The sequence below is a fragment of the Pelecanus crispus genome, chromosome Z (genome assembly GCF_030463565.1).
Source record: "Pelecanus crispus isolate bPelCri1 chromosome Z, bPelCri1.pri, whole genome shotgun sequence".
NCBI lineage: Eukaryota > Metazoa > Chordata > Aves > Pelecaniformes > Pelecanidae > Pelecanus > Pelecanus crispus.
The window spans coordinates 68,295,256-68,315,901 of NC_134676.1; the positions used below are offsets into that span (position 1 = coordinate 68,295,256).

A 20,646-nucleotide genomic window follows, 5' to 3' on the forward strand; every position below is an offset into this window, starting at 1 on the left:
AGGCGTGCATTGCCTAACTGTCCTGCTTACCCATCCCGGGTGCATAGTCACCTTTTTACAGCAGCATCACCTCGTTGGCTAGTATTTGGTTAATGGCCTATTATATCCAAATCCTTTTCTACCTCATGGTTGTCTGATGCTGGATTTAGAGACAAGCAAAGCAGAGGACTGCTGGCTGTGGCTGTACACCAGAGATGGTGAAATAACCCCTCTCACCTTCTGTTGCCTGGGTTGTCTTGCAAAGGAAAGGATGACTGCATGTTCCAACACTCTGAGGTAAGACAGGGATTTAGGATGACTGCACTTGTATACGAGATCAACCCTAACCATCCACAACTATTTTAGAGGGTGAGTAATGAAAAGGCAGCAAAAATAAGAATGGTTTCACCTGCAGCAGCTGTGCAACTGAAGACAGCAGTGAATGTAGCAGCTGGCCCAGTTACCATCCACTGCAGAATGACTTTTACAGCCTCAATAACTGCATAAGAGTGCTCAGAGAAAGGTGTTTAACCCCAAGCTTTTGCAGAAGCTACATTATCTCAACCTTGTATGAGTCATTCCAAACACCAGAAAAGGTAAAGTGGTAAATCAGAAAAGCATCTGGTATCCGAATCTGCACTCAGATCCTTCCTCCAGGCTGAAATATTCTGCTTCACTGCTGCCTGGACAAATTGAGCAAGATTTGGCATAGAACTGAACTAGCACCACCACCTCTCTGCTGTGAATAAAGTGAAACACGTGCCGTGCAGGCTGTAGGTAGACTTTCCTCCAGTAATAGGTTAGAGTAGCCGCACATTTTTCCTGTCACTAGACATCGAGTCTTTCACATTGTATGTAAAGCATTGACTACTGAGGTACTACTCATTTAAAAAAAAAAATCTGGAGAAAACCTCAACTACAGAAACTGCCTATCCCATTATAAGAACCAAATTTTTATGAAATTTAAAGAATCCCAGCTGAATTTTTTTCCCAAGCATTTAAGTTGTTGTTGAGCAATTCACACTACCAAGCATCACTTAAATACTAGTTTATTCTACATATCACACCAAATTCCTTTTTAAAGTGTTTTGAAACCTTCAATTGCTTAACATGTGTTTTTGCTTTGTAAACAATTACCACAGTCTGGGTAATTCTTAAGTCTTTTTGACAGCCAGAGCAGCAAAATGTCTGTATCAATCTACATGCTTTTACAGACCCTTTGTAATCAAGAACCTGTGTTTAACTGCTGTTTAAAACTTATGCTGTCAAAAAGCATGATCTCATTGTGGCAGGCATGGAATAAATATATAATAAATTACAATCCCTGCACAAATGCATTTAGTTTTCACTCAGTCAAATATACTGGGAAAATGACTTAATTATTCTCACTTCCTTTCTCAGAAACTATTTATATTGTTCTACATATACTATTGACAGAACTGCTACAAAATGCTATACTTAATTTCATGAGGTAAACAGTTGCACAGGACTACTCAAATAAATGCACAGATTCACAAGACTTGAATTTTCACAAATTATGCTAAACAATTTTTATGTTCATTTGACCTCAGGAGCAAAGGTTTATGCTATAAAGTATCCACACATCCTGCCCCCAAATAAACAAAAAGGGACATTTTTGGAGAAAACCAGTTTGGAGGACAGAAAGAGAAAGCAAACAACCATATGGTTGGTGTTGGTAGACAGCCAGCTGGTGTTGGTCAACAGCCGGCTGAACATGAGCGAACATTGTGCCCAGGTGGCCAAGGCCAACAGCATCCTGGCTTGTATCAGGAATAGTGTGGCCAGCAGGAGCACGGAGGTGATTGTCCACCTGTACTCGGTGCTGGTGAGGCCACACCTGGACTACTGTGTCCAGTTTTGGGCCCCTCACTACAAGAAAGACATTGAGGTGCTGGAGCGTGTCCAGAGAAGGGCAACAAGGCTGGTGAAGGGTCTGGAGCACAGGCCTTATGAGGAGTGGCTGAGGGAACTGGGGTTGTTTAGCCTGGAGAAGAGGAGGCTGAGGGGAGACCTTATCGCTCTCTGAAAGGAGGTTGTAGTGAGGTGGGTGTTGGTCTCTTCTCCCATGTAGTTAGAGATAGGATGAGAGGAAATGGGCTCAAGCTGCACCAGGGGAGGTTTAGGCTGGAAATTAGGAAAAATTTCTTCACGGAAAGGGTAGTCAAGCATTGGACCAGGCTGCCCAGAGAGGTGGTGGAGTCACCATCCCTGGAAGCGTTCAAAAAACGGGTAGATGTGGCACTTTGGGACATGGTTTAGTCTAGTCTACCCTTAATTGGTTTAGTGTGGACTTGGTAATGTTAGGTTAATGGTTGGACTGGATGATCTTAAATGTCTTTTCCAACCTAAACGATTCTATGATTCTATATAAAAAATTCCAACATGGAACAGGAGATTCCATTAATTTCATTAATTTTGGGTTATGTTGGGTTTCAAACATCCCTGGGCATGGGTAGTTGTTGCAACATGCAGGGATGTTCAAATATCTCTGCACCACAAACCTGAGACCAAAAGCAACAGGAGGCACACAGAAAAGACTTAATACTATAACCACACTGCATACTTAGTCATGAGGTTTATCTGGACTAACCTCGAAGTAAGGTAGGATCACAGAGACATAGGTAGCAAACAGATTGGCAAAAGCAAGTGGAGAGGATCTGGCAGTCCTGACAAGGAGATGGGGTGGCACTAGCTGCAGCTGCCAGATCTCTACTCTGCTTCACTAAGATGGAAGGGGCCAAGCTTTTTGAGCAGTGTTCACTCTCAAGGCAGCAGTCTGCCCATAAATTGAGATGCTACTTAGACTGTCATTTTGCTCTTTGGCTATCTGAGTGGTATAGTGTAGCTCAGTTCGCAGATAATGCGTATCAATTAACAACTGGAAAATATGCTGCATAATATTGCCACTGCTGTATGAAATATTTCTAATTGTTTCTAAATCAAAATACACTGTCTAGGTTTACAACAAAGCAACAGTAATACATGCTATTTGTTATTAAGTACCTCCAACCTACAGTTACATTGAACTCAACATGCTATCACTTCTTTAATTTAGAGGAAACAAATTGCCAGCATACTTGTCACCAAACTGCATTAATCTGAGTAATATTCAAGGGGCAATGTTCACAATGTGATGAATGCTGAGCTAGTCATTATGTCTGTTGGGCATACCCCAAACGTTATGACAATTATATCAACATCTCCCAGAGCACGATGCCATAGTTAACCACTTCTCTTCTTGACACGGCTCCAGGTTTGTAAGACTCCGCTCAGCAGCAGTGCTGCTGGAATGTTTTACACCTACTGCTCTTTACGAAGTGATATATTTATCTCTATTGTTTAAAGACCAGAAGACCAAAAGAGACCTTTACGTTGATATGGTCAGCAGAACACAAGTAGGGAATTTCACCCAGTAGAACGGTACTACCAAAGGCTTCCTCCTTAATGGTTAATGTCAAGGAAATTATTAATAACAAAATTGGACAGTTAAAATGTTGTAACAAATAACAAAATCAGCATAATGAAAAAAAACCCCATTCTTCCCACTTCCAGGTCTCTGAACAAATGCTGGACTGTCAGATGCCATATTGACCATTCTGTCCTCCAAGTAGCAAGAGGGAAGCTTAGCACAGTTATCAGGTTAAAGCCTTGTGTTAGTTCACAGATACACAGGTAGTATCCCAGACTCACATGCATTAATGCTGAATGGATGAAACTGCAGTTTCCACAGTCAAGCAGAAGAGCAGAGCCAAACCACGCAGCTAAAGCATGTAAATCTCATCATCTCCATACAGAAAAGCTTCATCATGCTTTCAGAACAAGCATCCACCAAAGTCAGTATAGCAACAGCAGTTCATCAAAAAGACACCAGGTTAGCTTTAAATGAGCTGCCACAGGTGCTTGCAGAAGTACAGTGGTCAGCATGAGCTGCATGGCCCGCTCTGAGCTCTGCTTCCCACCAGCACCCATGCACCGCTCTGAAGTCCCTGGAAGTCCCTCTGCCAGGCAGGTCTGCAGCTGCAGGAATGACTGCAGAGCTTCACCCACTGAAACTGAATGTGGTCTTCCTGCAGGCCTAGTAGTTCAAACAGAAAACACAAAAGAAAAGATTGCTCTGATTGAAAGATATTAAAAGGCATAAGGAGGTCTGGGGCAGCCAACACCAATCTCACTAAGGCTCCCCCCCAGTATCAAATAGCATTAAAATTTCAAAGAGGTTTTCTACAAATTCCCTAACTCAAATTCTTAGTCGACACATGAAAGCTATTCAAAACACTAGTTGTACATACCCAGCTATGATGTTGAGACTTGCAAAAAGGGCAGATAAGGAGGATAGTGCCAGGTAAGAAAAGATGGTAGGCACAAATAAATTCTGTATGTACAGGGCCAATTTCAATGAGAATCTTGAAACTCAAGAGATTTGCGCTAGACCCTGAAATGAATGCCTTGAAAAGAAAGACCACCACAAATTGCTAGCAATTGCTATTGGCTATCAGACTTCATTGTCACATAGCTGTCACTTTGCACTGAGGGGTTATTTTGCCTCTCAGTCAGTTCACAGAATTTCACTTCGATGTTGAGATTGTATGGCTGTGTGTGAGAAATGTTTTTTAAAAATCAGCTCAGGTCTGATTTCAATTACTCTTTTTCCACATCCAGAAAACATAATAAGGAGGAAAGAAAGATTGCTAATGAGAGAGAGAGAGAGACTGACCTTGTCTCTGTTGGCTTACAAACTCGGGAACTTCCAACTTGCAATAGCATTTAAAAACATTAATTAATTTTAACACAGTCAGTAAGAAGATTAATATGCCCTTATGCTTGTATCAGAAATAGTGTGGCTGGAATCACTAGGGAAGTGATCATCCCCCTGTAGTTGACACTGGTGAGGCTACACCTCGAATACTGTGTTCAGTTTTGGGCCTCTCACTACAAGGAAGACATTGAGGTGCTGGAGCGTGTCCAGAGAAGGGCAACAAGGCTGGTGAAAGGTCTAGAGCAAAGCCTTATGAGGAGCAGCTGAGGGAACTGGGGTTGTTTAGCCTGGAGAAGAGGAGGCTGAGGGGAGACCTTACTGCTCCCTACAACTGCCTGAAAGGAGGGCGTAGTGAGGTGGGTATCAGTCTCTTCTCCCAAGTAGCAAGTGATAAGACGAGAGGAAAATGCCTCAAGTTGTGCCAGGGGAGGTTTAGATTGGACATTAGGAAAAATTTCTTCACCAAAAGGGTTATCAAGCACTGGAACAGGCTGCCCAGAGAAGTGGTTGAGTCACCGTGAGCTAGTCATTATGTCTGTTGGGCATACCCCAAATATATATATTCCTCCCAAATAATGGAGGAATTTAAAAGACGTGTAGATGTGGCAGTTAGGGACATGGTTTAGTGGTGGAATTGGCAGTGTTAGGTTTATGGTTGGACTCAATGGTCTTAAAGGTCTTTTCCAACCTAAATGATTCTATAATTTTGTTCATATAAAGAATGCAAACACATTAATAAAATGCTGAAGAAGAGACACTAAAGAAATTGATTCGTAATCCAGATCAGTTTGCAAAAAAAAAAAAAAATTGTAATGGCTTCCAAATTTTTCACCAAATTAGTGCAGAGACACTGGAAATATCTTTTTGCATTTGGAAATAATTCATTCATACAGATCACCATTTTATGTGACCTAATGTTTTAAAAAAATCCTGCATTGAATATAGAAGATTTAATACACAAAAGTTTTGAAATGACAGAGTCGAAAAGCATGCATAATACTGGAATAAAAATGCCTATCATCTAAAGACTTCAAGGTCTTCTTCATGGCTGCTTGGATTTTCACAGCAGTGATGAATCATACTCTTTCTCCAAAACCAAAAGCAGAAGATTTTTCCCTTAGTTGTTAGAAGCTTGGACAGGTATATCTTGATCATATCACCCAGTCTGTGACACACAGTTGAACAAATCTGACCTTGTCCAGTAGAGAAATGTTCATCATCACCAGGCAGGGTGCAGGTTCAGTAATACTTCAGATGAAAAATACAATTCCCTAATGGACGTATTTAAAATATGAAGGGGAAGGGCTTTAAAACAGAGCATATAATTTTCATGGTTCCTTACTCGTTCAGATAAGCACCTTTTCTTTCAAGCAATGATGATTCAAGTAATTTAACAGTTAACATAAAAGTAATGTTCTATACATCACTTTGACTCAAAGATGGCAAAATGTAACTGTTTCTCTATCCTCTGATATGGTTAAGTATGGGAACTGTAGTGCCTTTAGTAAATGTGATTATAGCAAAACAGAGGATGATAATAGCACAGATACTGTTACCACAAAGCCACACAACAGTTTTAACTTGCTTGTTTCCATTTGCTCAATACATAAGTCAATTAAATGGATGTTGCTGGAGTCAGGGAATATTAATACTCGTCATGTTAGAAAAATAGCACTGTACAGATAGAACCAATATGATGTGGCTGCACCTGGCAACTGAAACACCATCTCGTGACTGCTCATGTTGTTATATCCTCATCTAGTTTATTTTTGGGGTTTCCTAGTTTGATTCAAATTTGGATTTCTCTCTTCTTAATGTAACATCCTTGCTCGCTACAAACCTTTGGAAGCCATGAACTTTCAACGACGTTGAAGTCGTCAACATATTTCTCAATCCTTGGCTTTTATCATAATGACAGAAGTCATCTATCAGATATATCAATCAGAAAAGTCATTCAAAAGGTTAGTTGCAGCTTTGTAAGTCTGAGAATTACGAACCTAAATTTTGCTCTGGTAACACCTCAGCAGGTCAAAAAACTGCATCATTGTCTCCCTTAGAAAGAATAAATATCACTTCAAAAGGACAGTGTTAAATGTTGGTAAGATACCTTCAGAGCTTATTGGGATAGCTTCCTCGGGACAGACAAAGCACCAGATCACATGATTTGCAGTGTTCACTCTAGGAATAACAGGGGCATATCTGAAGTTCTCCCACTTAGGAGATAAAAGGGAAGAGAAAACCCAGTCCCACTCTGGAGATCAAGACATTGCGGGATTTGACACACTGTCTTTAGTAAGACATTCACAATTCTGCAATAGAAAGGAATGATGTTATTAACAGAGGATATTTGGAAAAGCATAGGGTTGCACGTTTGGGTTTTTTCAGGCCAAGATAACTCATTCCCCCATGCAGCTTCTACCTCACTCAGTTTAGTGCAATAAAAATATAGACTGGCTATCCGCAGATTTCTCTCATACAGGCAGTGAATCTTAAATAGACAAAACCGGATGCCTAAGAAGACAAGACAGAAACACCACAGACTTTATAAAAGATATTGTAAAAGTGAAAATCTTCCCTCTGACTCACAAAGCATGTAAGCTGAGGCTACTCAAATTTTACCAGGATCTAACAGGGAATTTTTCTGAGCTCAGCAATGTGCCAGCTCCAGTTCGATCAGATTATCTAAATTTTATTTGCCTCGTGTGAATGCAGACGGTGGCAGTGCACTACTACTGTTCACTACAGTCTGGGGAACAGTGAGAAATGTTGAAATTCCTGCTGATACGCAGGGGAACTTGCCAAGATCCAGGTAAAATTTATATAGTGTGCACATCTCAGTGCACCATTTCAACGTTCTGGGTTCAGCTGTAAAATGGAAGAAGAAAATAATAATCAATGGCTGCCCCGAGTGAAAAACTGACAAAATGGAACAAGTTGTCATTATTGCCTATGCATGGCACCTATTATACCAGTTGAGAAAGGAGAATCCAACAATTATACATGCAGCAGGAAGAAATCCTGGGGCACTTTAGCACCACAACAAACCAGTCATCTTGACTAATAGATGTAGATTTTTGCAAATTGATTTATCATTTAAATTACCCTAGAATTGTTAACAAATTATTCTTTCCAACAATGTAGTTATCATCTTTGCCTTTGCTAAATAAACACTACATTCATGCCTAACAAGGGAATTTCCATTTTAGTTTTTAGAAGAGTTTTAATGTATTCACGTTATTAATGATTTATAACACTTTCCCTCAGATTTCACTCATCCTGCTGCTGAAGATTCTTTTCTAAATTAGTTCTTCTTTGACAGATGTCTATGCATGACTTTTAAGAGACATTCATGCAGGGACTGTCATCAGCATATTGGGGAAGTATTTTAAATATTTAAGAGAGTGTTATTAATGCAACAAAGAAGATCAGAGTAATGAATGAAGGAACAAAGCACTGGAACCAAAGTCAACTTTTTCATTATTGGAAAGAATCATAGAATCATAGAATCGTTTAGGTTGGAAAAGACCTTTAAGATCATCCAGTCCAAACATTAACCTAACACTACCATGTCCACCACTAAACCAATTAAGGGTAGACTAATAATTTCATGTTTCCTGGCTTGGTGGCTGGATTATTTTTTAATTAAAGTAAAACTAGGAATCATTAAGATTGGAAAGGACCTCTAAGATCATCAGCCCAACCATCAACCCAACACCACCACGCCCACTAAACCATGTCCCAGAGTGCCACATTTACCCATTTTTTGAACACTTCCAGAGATGGTGACTCTACCACTGCTCTGGACAGCCTGTTCCAATGCTTGACTGCTCTTTCCGTGATGAAATTTTTCCTAATATCCAATCCAAGAAATTCAAGTCCAAGCTTTCCTGGTATTTTCAGATGTTCTAAACCCAGTTTTATAAAAGTTACTACATACTCCCAGACCTTCATAAAAGACTGGAATTCTTACACAGTTCTGGACTGTGTATCTGTAGACTACAGCTCTCCTAAGGAAATGGGAAATGAAAAGAGAAAAAAACCTCCCAGTTGTTTGCACAGTACAGCAGGACTTTGGAAATTTAGTTTAAGAACCTGCTACTCATCTATTACATGGCCATGAGCAAATCAGGTAGCTTCTGTGTGCCAAACTTCTCCATTATTCTGATTGGTTTAAAAGTTATGAAAATGGAGGCTATGTAATAAATACCAGCAGGAAGATAAGTGCTGGGCAAGTACCATCCAAAGAAGGTATCAATACCAAATCAAAACCAGAATCCTCATGCAAGAGCTTTTAAAAAAATCCACCAAAAAAACCTAGACACCTCTCCTTTTTAAGATCTTCTGAAACCAAATACTGTAGAAAATTCAGGAGGCAAAATAACTGTTTTAGCCAGTAGAAATTTTAGCCTACCAAAATAACTTACATTGTGTGTTTAATTTATTCAAGTTGAGGTATGCATCTGCAACCTTTTTTTTCCTTGAGCTTTTTTCTTGCTCTGTTTGAATGAAAATTAAATTTAGTATCATAACATACATAAGTACTGGAGAAAGATTCTGATGTTTGAGCCTCCCAAGGAAAGTGTTCCATCTGCCTGTATTGCCAGCATGGAAAGAGTAGTCAAGCATTGGAACAGACTGCCCAGAGCAGTGGTAGAGTCACCATCTCTGGAAGTGTTCAAAAAACAGGTAAATGTGGCACTTTGGGACATAGTTTAGTAGGCATGGTGGTGTTGGGTTGATGATTGGACTGATGATCTTAGAGGTCCTTTCCAACCTTAATGATTCCTAGTTTTTACTTTCATTAAAAAATAATCCACCCACCAAGCTAGGAAACATGAAACTATTACTCTACCCTTAATTGGTTTAGTGGTGGACTTGGTAGTGTTAGGTTAATGGTGGACTGGACGATCTTAAGGGTCTTTTCCAACCTAAACGATTCTACGATTCTGTTCTATAATATTCACCTACAAATCTGGAAGAAGCACTCTATAGCACTGCTAATTATTTCATTCTCCTTCCTGTCTGGCTGGATTTTTAATTAAAGAAAAACTTTCAAGGAACTTAATATCAGAGCCTGTTCTTCTGGTTCTCTGAAATGATTGATTAGCATCACTCCACTTATTCTGTAACAGTACTAGCAATCAATGAAAGCAATTATGCTCATAATACAGTACACAAGGAAACACAGGAGTTGACCCTTTAAATCTTCAGTTATCCTTGTAGCTAAAATATTGCTAAAACACTCCATCTATAATGAATGATTTATACTGCTGACCAGTCCTACTGTGCTTAACTACTTGCTGTGCTAATTAGACAGGCTACCTGGAGCTTCTAGATTTTCCCTCATTTTAGATTACAGAGTATTGCCTTCACATAACAGGTTTTTGGTGGGTAACGACAGGTAGTAATATGCAGGTGCCTGTAATTTTGGTTTTATCAGAAAATTGTTTTCATTATCTGGCCATAAAGAATACCATGAAAACAATATTGATATTCAAATTCCACAAGACATAAACAACATTTCTGGACAAGCAACACATTTTCCATCTTCATTTAAATGTAAACAAAACAAGCACTTACACAGAAGGCAGCATTGAGATGTATGTTCATCTGAAAGATCTACGTCTTGTTGTAGTTTTTACCACATGGATCTTGAAAGTTTAAGCAATGTATTTGTTGCTTTCCATACATCATTAACCTGTGGCAGGACCATAGCAGAGGCTCTTAATTTCCTGAAGACAACAGATCCGTGTCTGAAACAACTAAAACTCCAGCTTCATTTTTTGGAAGAGCACACTCTCCTTCTCGCCAGCGCCTTCCCCTTGCCTCATATGCCCAGAGGAGCTCCCAGATAGCTCAACAGATGAACCAGAATGGGTTTTAACTGGCAGCCTAAATTGGAGATTGCCATCTGAGATTATCAGGACTCCTTATATATATTTGAATGCCACTTCTTCATATTATAAGCATGAAAGGAGGAATCAGCAGTTTCAAGATGCAGGGTGTGCACAAAGTTAATCTAGTGTTTAATTAATTCCAGTCTACATAACAATACTTGTTAATCAAATCAGAATTTCAAACTGTGTATACATTTGCATATTTCTTCATGACCACAAAAAAGCAAAATAATAGATTGCTTAAAGGTGCATTGTTGCTTGGAGTTAAAGAGTGATGATTCAGTGTTCGTGATGAGCAAACTGAGCATTTTTTATAGCACTGAATTTATTAATTACTGTTAACATCCATGCCCATCTTTGTATCAGCAGAATTTCACTAAATACTAATTACCTTCCAGAATTATTTGTCTACTGAGAAGTTTTAAATGGGTGTTTCTCAAAGTCCAGTTTGTACTGCCATGGTGACTTCAGCTACTTGACACAATGTTTGTCTTGCTCCAAAATAACCTTAAAAAACCACATAAATGCTAAAAATCCAAGCAAGAAACATGAGCAGTTTCAAACTACCATTATGAAGAAGAAACCAAACAGAACAACTTCTATGTCTGCTAAAATCACTGATTACAGGCAGGAAACAGTGGCATAGCAAAGCTGCTCTCAGGAAGATACAGTTACTGAGAGTAAAAGCAAGGAGGCTGGAATGCATACACAGCACATCTGAAAACACAGCATGGGCTCCAAACACAAATTCACAGCCAAGAACAGAAGGGACTAGTGAAACAACTACGATGACACAGTGTACAGATAGCATCTTTTTTTTTTTTCCATGACAGCTTTCAATTTTTGTAAAAGGCATGTTCTAAGGTCTGTTGCAAAATGTAGTTAGAATTGGTAAAATGCATAGATTACTTCTTCCTAACAATAAGATTTTGTTATTTGTTGCATGTAACATAGGACAACTACTCCTTGAGAAAAATGAGCAAAATAGTGCAGTAATTCCACAAGTCCATCTATGTTGAAACAAATAAACCTGAAGAGATCAAAATAGAAAATTAACCAGAATTTAACAGCTATGGTTACTAGAAAATTTGCATTAGCCAACTGATATCTGTAGTAAAAGCCAGAAATGAGTCCAAGCACATTTTGCTACTTCACGAATGAAACAGGAGTAATTTCAAGCTAAATGCAGAACATGAACAATTATTCTGAGTTAATGCAACCATGATAATTAGAGCACTTGAAACAGAATGGTGATTGGCACTACCAGAGCATAAAGGGGTGCTAGTAACAAACATGGTAAGTCATTATCTCTGGTGGGAGGGAGAGACAGAAGTAATTACTACCTGCAGATCACTGAGGAGTTGGTTGAGATACATTGTGAGGGAAATTGCAAAGTATTACAAAACCAGTGTCTTTATTAAATCTATAATTTCAGTATCCAGGGTTACACTCCAGTCTGGCTGGAGTCAGGCTCTCCACTCTCAAGCGTACCTGTGGAAAGTACTGCCCGTGCAAGGTCCTCTCAGGGAGCAGGACCAAGAGGCCAGGAACTGCACAGCTGGTTTCAAGAGAAACGTTTCTTCAGTCCGTTACCAGTTGTATGCAAATTCATTAGAGTCATTATGATCTTTTGTGGTCTGCTCCGTTCTTCATAAAACAACTTTAAGTCAATCAAACCAGGGACTACACTGTTAAAGTACAGCCTGGTTCTTTCAGGAATTACTTTAAAATAATTCCTTAATATATTTTTATATATATATATAAAATATATAATACACTTAAAATAAGTGAAAAAGCGATAATGTAGCACGTCTTTAGTTGTTGTCTCTCTCAATCACCTAGCAACACAGTGACAGAGTTGTTAAGTATACAGACGCCATTAAGTATACACGTTAAAACTCTTGGAGTACAGAGAATAGTAAAGATGTTTACAGCCAGACTCTGTTTTCATGATGGTTAAATTTATATGTAAAGAACAGACTCTGCAGCCACCACCCAGCAGTGTTTCAAAACACAGGACCCCACTGCCACTTTCATTTTTGGCCTCTTCTGAGGGGGAATGGTTTGGTAAGACCAAACTGTGTGGGAGTACTGCTCTCCCCAGCTCAGTATGGGTTAATGTCTCCATTTTGGTCTAATTACAAATAGTTTTTTATCACCCCAAGAAAACAATGTTTTATGTAATTTCTCCCCTAGCTACAAAATCTTAGTAACTACAAAAGCTCCTTAAAGATTTCTGACATTGAGAAGGCACTTAAAAAAAATTACTTTCTAACTGGCTGTAGCAACATGCTTACTGGCAGAGCTTTGCCAACAGCTCAAAAGAGTTGAAACACATTTATATATCCTTTATTACAATCTTCTGACTCCAAAGCTACCTGATGGCTCTATTTTATGAGAGCTATTAAGTATCAGACACATTACAGCCTCGGGTGTCTAAGCCACTGGGAAAAAAAAAAAGGTTACTTTTTCTTAGGTCTCCTTGACCTTCATTAAAAAGTTTCCCCCAAATACCTGTGTGCTGCAGACTCTCAAAGCCTAGCTTAGTAAGACTGGCTATGATGCTTACAGGAACTTACAGGAACTGCCATAAATAAAACACTAAAATTCCTTCGCTAATCACAATTCTGCTAGGAAATAGCAAGAGGCCATCATATGATCTCACACCATCAGGCAGGCACTTGTTTAACAGTGCTCGACCTTTGAAGAGCAGTTTCCCCAGTCCTTCTGGAACAGTGAAAAAGCATGCCATTCTGACTGTAAATTGGTATTTCCTTTCCAAATAAGATATTTTGATAATAAACAACATTGGCCTCAGATTTTTAGGCCAACCATGAAAAGTACTGAAATTGCAGACTCATGAAGTGGCCTAGAATTGATCACCAAGCTTGAAGTTGCAAAAGGCATGCACAAAACCCCCAAAAACCGTACACTAACTTTGAATGACCGCAAGTGATCAGCCATTTGATTTTACTTCAGATGTGAATAAGATCATCTGTCAGAAGAATTTCCTAAAGCAAAACTGGAGCTTAGTCAGTGTTGACCATTACTAGCCTCACAGATAGATGACTTGCGGGCATTTGCTTAATCCTACTGAATCAGTGGTGTGGGTCACAGAGCACAAAAGGAACATATTTCCCCATCTAAAATTTTTCCTTTTTTCCTCAGAAAATGAAAAGTAACAGACAGGTGGGCGTTTTTTTCTTCTTCTTCTTTTCTACATGTCTAGTTTTCCCTGCTGTGCTTGGCAGCATATGTGAAAAACAGCACTGAAGAACCAAATAATCAAAAATTCATTAAAAATACGTTTGAACTAGGAAGGTTATATTTTCCCTGATACAGTCCTCAGGTGGCCTCATTTTATCTTTATGAAAAAAGAAACACCTAAAAAATCACATGTATTACATTCAGTCAGAAACTCTGCTACCTTTTATCATCGTTTTCTAACAGGATTATGATGCTGTCAGCACCATAGCTATTATGAGCTCTCATAAGGTTATAGCAGATATCCAGAATTGCACTGCCCATTGTTCATAAAAATCAGGCTGAGATTCACACAGCAGAAGGCTGAACTGTGCAGAGCACAGAGCAATTTTGACCAGAAAAGAAACAGACATAGGGGAGCAGAAAGCAGGAGCATCAGGCAGCTTCATGAAAAGGTCAGGCAGCTTCATGACTCTCATGCACTTCATCTCAATGGAGAGACTAGTATAAGTAAAGAACAGTACACAAAAAAAGCAATGTAAGAGAAAAAATACTCGTACCGTGTTTTGAGATTTAACCTAGGCACATTGATTGCAAGCAGCAATTCAATTTTTATTTTCTATGGGAACCTGCTGTCCCAATAACACTGGAAACACCAACCAGATTCTGGACTCTTAGACTCTACTATGAAATTAATGCATTCTTTTTTTTCCCCCCCAACCATGCAGGAACAGGAAATTATTTGGGTAAAGTTAAAGGATGCAATCAAACCTCAGCAATTCACTTGTCTTTTATAGTAACATACGCTTTTTTGAGTGGGCTGCGGATAGAAACACAAGCTTGGATAGAAACACAAATTTATATCTACTTACTCTGTTTTTTACCTAGGTCACAGAAGTCCTGGAATCCCAAATGCAAGACTTCTCTGGCAGCTTCATTTCTGTCCTGACTCAAGGTTGAGTGAGATCCAGACAAAATCTAGGTGCCACAATAGATTGTTCTTTCCCATTCCAAATCCAAGTCTTCATAAACTGATGACATTGCTACACTAACCTATGCTTGTGCTCCTTATGATGTGCCTTCACAAGAGGACTGGTGAAATGGAAGAGGGCATAGGTAGGGAAGGGGAAAGAGGAAGTATTGGTTAAAAAAGATAACTAATTCAGTACACTGACTTGCTGAAACTTTTAAAAAATGTTTTAAGATTGAGATTATATGCTTCTATGATTAGAAATTCAAAAAAGTTTAACCTTAACCTAAATGAGATATTGCTTTAAATTTGGGTACTCTCGATTGTTCTTTCAGCTTACGTGATGCCCATTTTTTATTAAAATAGTATGAATTCTAGTGAAAAAAAGGCACTTGACATCATCAAGGCAGATGTACTATAGGGAAACATAAGAGGAATAATATTCTAAAATGGCTGTTAGCAAGATGCATACACCTTACAACATATAATTTGGACAACTTTACGTATTATTGTGCCTTGCCTGATTCTAGCTTTGAGACACAGTGACCTTAGAACATGTGATTTAATTTAGCAGACTATGGGAACTTTGATAGTACTTGTTGAGAGTCACAAAGAGATCCACCTCTTACAGAGCCCAGCCTATCCACTGATGTAAGATCCTATCTGGTATTTAGACACACGAAACATTTTAATTGTATCATGAGGGTAATCTAGAAGTCATATATATGCAACCACATTCATAGTCTACAATTATCCTAATTAACTTCAGATCTCCTGATGTCCAGTGCTGTGTAGGTCAGTCTGCTGGAGATACGGACGATGGCCTAAGGGACAGAATTTCTCACTGCAGATGAATCATCATGGAGAATTTGATCTCACGTGAGTAGAAAGATAACTGCACCAACAGAAGTAGAAGAAGAAAACATTGCAGGAATTGGGATAGATTAGTATTTCCTTTCTCCCTTTACCCTTTCAAAGATTATGATCAGAAAGAAAACACTGCAATGCAACTTATCCTTTCTTTACACAGATCTTCGTTCATGCTAGGAGGAGGCAATATTATGTAAAGACGAAGTCATCACCTTCTGAATGCTGCTGTGCCCCTGAGGCTTGTGGATGGTAATAGAAGATATCATTTCAGTGACATTGACCTTTGTTAGGGTGTATTACATCATATGAAAGAGCCTTATTTTGTTTGGGGTTTTTTTGAAGTACATTAAACTATTTAAAAATGCTTATTTATCCAGCTTAGGATACTTTACTTGTTATATCACTGAATTCTTCCATTTCATAAAGCATTTTAATTTATCCAGGTGACTCCTGAGCAATGAAGGACAGTTGTTTTTACAAGTAGCGCAGCCCAACAGACTAGAATACAGATAACCCTTAGGAGTGTGCCGCTTGTGTGGAGGTGGGAATAAGCCTTAGAGGAGACAGCATGTAAGTTTCTCTGTCTGAAGTTGCTCAAGTTTACCTCTCTATGATGCCTCCGCTCCTCCCCCATTTTACTCGTTTTAATTTTCTCTGATTATGAATGCACTTGTCAACATTTAAAGAGCTGTTATCTGTAATTATTGATGACAGCTGGAAGGTGTACTGAACTCCTCTGAAATAAACCAATTAAGAACAATTCCAGTGACTAGAAAGCATAAAATTCAGCACAGGCTTCTCTGAAGCCAATACTAATACACAGCAAGCTTACGTAACTTTCCCCATCCATTATTACTGCTCTCCTGCTCTAATTAGAGGACCCATAAATGACTGACGAGGACATACGTCCGTGGAACTGCAATTTACTTTTTGGAGGATGGACATAATTGCAAGCCAGTAGGAAGACTGTAATGAATGTAAGGAGAAGGAACAAGAGAAATAAAATAATACTGTGCCATGATTAAAAATCACACCAATTTATATGACCAGTTTTAGCACTAACTCAATTATTCCAGAAAGACAAACAACTGAATTCTTACCTCCAGCTGCTACAAACCCTGATGTCCATACACTGATGTCCAGACAGCACCTTATTTACATGTATACAGAATTAATCAAAACACTATAAAACACATACTGCAATAAAGAGCAGGCAATCTTGCTCTCCTCTACATTAAATAGAGTATATGCACTGTTAAGAATTTTACTGCTAAAATGCTTGTCAAAGCCTCCTTATTTGCTAGAGAATTCAACAATATCGCTAAAGAGCTATCTGAGAGGTTTGGAAAACAAGTGGAGCTTTGCAATCCAAGGTAATGGCGCTTATCCCTAGCAAAGAAAAAACATCAAAAGCAGCAGCTACCCTGAAAAAAAGAATGTGGTGTGTTGCTGTTGCATGTCTCTAGGTCCTGTGTGGAAACAGATGCAACACTGTACTGGTACTGTTGCTCCTGGATGTCAAGAAATGTGCTCAAAAATGCTTCAGATGAAAGAGATATGGACAGGTTTGAAACATGAGCCCCCAAAACAGAATGGCACCATTCTGGATGAAAGCAACTGAGAATCATTCAGACTGAAACAACCACCTACCAAACTGGCTAACTTTCCCTTGCATGGATTCTCTTAAAGATATTTGGGTTTATTACTTGTTTCTGAGAATACTACTCTTAAAAGCTAGCAAGCATGAACAGAAAGTTTTCATATACTAGAAAGAAAACAAAAACCAAAACCTCCAAATCACTTCAGGTACATATTCAACATAGCAAAGTGACCTTACCTTCAACAGTAACGGGTTAGTGTGACTAGTAGTAGTTAGTGTGAGCTAACTAGAACACGCTGAAGGTAAATCGTTTGGGGCAGAGATGAAACCAACATGCCAAAATCATTAATAATGGCTATTCAGGCCACAAGGCAGATGAAAAAATTAAACACCTGAATTGGGCTCCTGGAAAAGAGTCTACCACAATACCGAGAGGTGTGCTCAATTATCCTCAGTAAGGAGAGCAAAAGGAAAAGCCTTCTGCAGTAAAGTAGGGAGGGCTTTTTGTTCCACCCAACATTTAACTCCCATGACCAAGTCATTGTGCAGGAAAAAGCTGAAGTCAGGCTAAAGTCTAGGATGTGTACGTCAAACACCAGTGTAACTTTGGGGTGTATCTTCTGTGGTTTTAATAAAGGCAAGTACTGGGGATCCAACTGAAGCATCTGGATTTTGTGTCCAACTGAAACTATGCAGGACAGAAATCATCACAACAATACTTATAATTGATACGGCTCTTGGGTTACTCCTTCATCCTCACCCAAGGGTTGGTAAACTTGTGTTCTTTAGCGGACTGACTCCAACCTGTTTAATCGCAACAGGTTTCAACAGTACCAACTTCCCCGCCTGAATATTTTCGCTTCCCACTTTCAAAGGGGAGGAGAAAAAAGCTCATTAGCAGACTGTTCCATCCTTGTAGAGAAGTGCTTTAAGGTTTAAGACTATGGGCTGAGGAAAAAAAATCATCTGTTGTGAATTTTCAAGACCATGTGACCTACAGTAAATACCATATTCTTAAGTGGATGTATTGATTTTTCAGTTTTCCTAGACTCAAAGTTAGTTCCACAGAGTGCCTTTTTCTTAATACATGTATTTTTATGGCATTATATGTAGATTTATAGATAGGAAAGATATATGTAGAAAACTAATTTTTTTTGGTGTAGCATGTGCATACATAAACATACAAAGCTGCAATCAGTCTGTCTTTCTCATATGATTTCTTAAGAGAAAGTAATAGAAGACACCTTTATCTATTAGTCACAAAGTTGTTTGGTAAATAGAAGCTGGGCAGTACAGGCAATGATTAGGTCCTACTTATATATGGAAATGACTGCTATGAAAAAGGTTAAGTGGTTAATGGATTTCTGTTGGATGGCTTCTGAGGCGGTGAACATCACACTGGTTCTGTTTGCCATCTATTACTGATGTAATTTATGTGAGATACTTGTTCACATACTTCAGGTTCATATTTCTCTGTCTGAATCAAAAGCATGGCTGATAGTACAGCTGTGAAGAAATAAATTTGTGGATAATTTGACTCAGTGTTACAACATGTAGAATTTATCCTCAAACTGTCAAAATCATCTGCAGCCCCAAAAGGCTCTTTAATGGCTACTGTCTACTCACAGTCAGGGCAGTGACATACCTTCCAGTTTTGTGACAAAAAAAGAAAAAAAAAAAATTTCTATCCTCTAAGATAAAGCAAAATGATTTTGTCATTCTGACCAAGGAGACAAGCCTTAGATGGCCTGAATTCTTCAAAAGATATCAACATAGAACAAGTCTGAATGAGAAAAAAAGACACTGAGCACATAAAATACTGGTCATATTGGTGAAATCAAATTTCCAGGTGTTCATGTGATGATCAGTGATTAAGAGCATACTTTCTTCAGGAAAATATATAGCCATAGCTGCTACCTCAGTTCTGGCCATAGGTAGAAAATGAGGAATTCACTCCTATCTTTCCCTGCTGCCATGATGCTGGCCCTCATGAGAATGAATCTACAAGAAGAACAACCTGGCTACAGTGACAGCCTTTGGTGCAGTGTAATACCTCTCAGATGAAAAAGTTTCCCCTAAAGAATTAATGCTTACCACTTTCCATGTAATATGTAAGAGTAACTTATATGAAAATTACTGTCTAAATAAGGTCGGCAGAGCTGAAGTTCAACAGTATATTCCTGTACAGAAAAAAAACCATAACGACAAGATGTAAATAAATGGAACTGACTTCCATCTTCCAGTTGTTTTAATGAGATCATGAGAACTTAAGACAAAAAATAATGTTAATTTTAATAATAAACCAGCTCGATTCATAGAAATTAGAGTCTATCTAAGGCAATATAAATGAAGACTGACAGACACATAGAAGGAGTTATCAAAGAGGTGTATTCATTTAATTTTCTTCAGAATTAATATAGAAATATATGCATCTTTGTAAGAACTACATACATTTTATTTAAAGGTGTGCAATGAGAAAAGTATGATTCTCTACCATTGCTGAGAAACAAAAGAGAGACAAATTAACAGTTATGTTCATTTCCTAATTTTCTGTCTATAGCAATTAAAACAGCTTGTATATTAGCAGTATAATGAATCAGTACATTGATGTTAAGCAGCCTGCAAATGTTTCAATCATTGGTACTGAACTAATTGAAGCTTCTATCTTCTGCAGTTCTTCACTGCTGTGGTAGATGATCAGGCAGTTCAGAGTTTGGCATAATCTTTCAGGATCATTTCCAATTTCTGGCTCAGCATGATGTTCCCCTTCATTTTTAGTTTACCAGAAAAGAATGCCTATAAAAAGCAGAGGGGGAGGGGGAAATGTATTCAACTGTTCACCCACAACCCAATGAATTAATAGAACCAAACAAGAAGCCAAAGATAAGTGTGGTTGTTTAGTGCTCAGAAGAAAGCATTCAGTGTGCAATATTCATTGGTTATTGGTCATTAACAGAAAATCATCCACGTTCAATTTTAATAGCATCCAGAATCACAGTTTTCTATCTCGAGTGCAGGCAAGGGCAAGTCTATCACTCAGGGGAAAAAAAAATAAATACAAAGCAGTGGTCTTCAGTGGCCTCCATTTCTTTTCTATGTATAGCACAGAGGACTTCGAGTATAAGACAAACTTCTTCACAGAAGCTGATGGCAAAACTTCACTAGGACACAAAAATAAAGCTCCCAGTCCTCCCCTCCCTATGCTATAGATATCCATATATACTTATTTGAAACAAGAAAATGGAATGAAAAGGCCATTTAATGAAAATTAAAGGCCTAATGAAAAGGTCATCTACTCAAATTTGTAACAAATCTGAACAGGAACTTGCAAAATATACAAACACGCATA

The 20,646-nt window shown here is 38.6% G+C and overlaps 1 protein-coding gene across 3 annotated transcripts in view; it reads right to left on the reverse strand.

Annotated features, from left to right (window-relative positions):
* Positions 1-19,664: 19,664 nt before the first annotated feature.
* HSD17B4 (hydroxysteroid 17-beta dehydrogenase 4) overlaps positions 19,665-20,646 on the reverse strand; it is a 69,820-nt gene continuing 68,838 nt past the window's right edge. For all 3 annotated transcript variants that reach the window (XM_075726002.1, XM_075726006.1, XM_075726005.1), the window contains one exon: positions 19,665-20,093. In XM_075726002.1, coding sequence (XP_075582117.1) covers positions 20,004-20,093 — 90 coding nt within the window. In that variant the 3' untranslated portion in view covers positions 19,665-20,003. The remainder of the gene's footprint in view (positions 20,094-20,646) is intronic.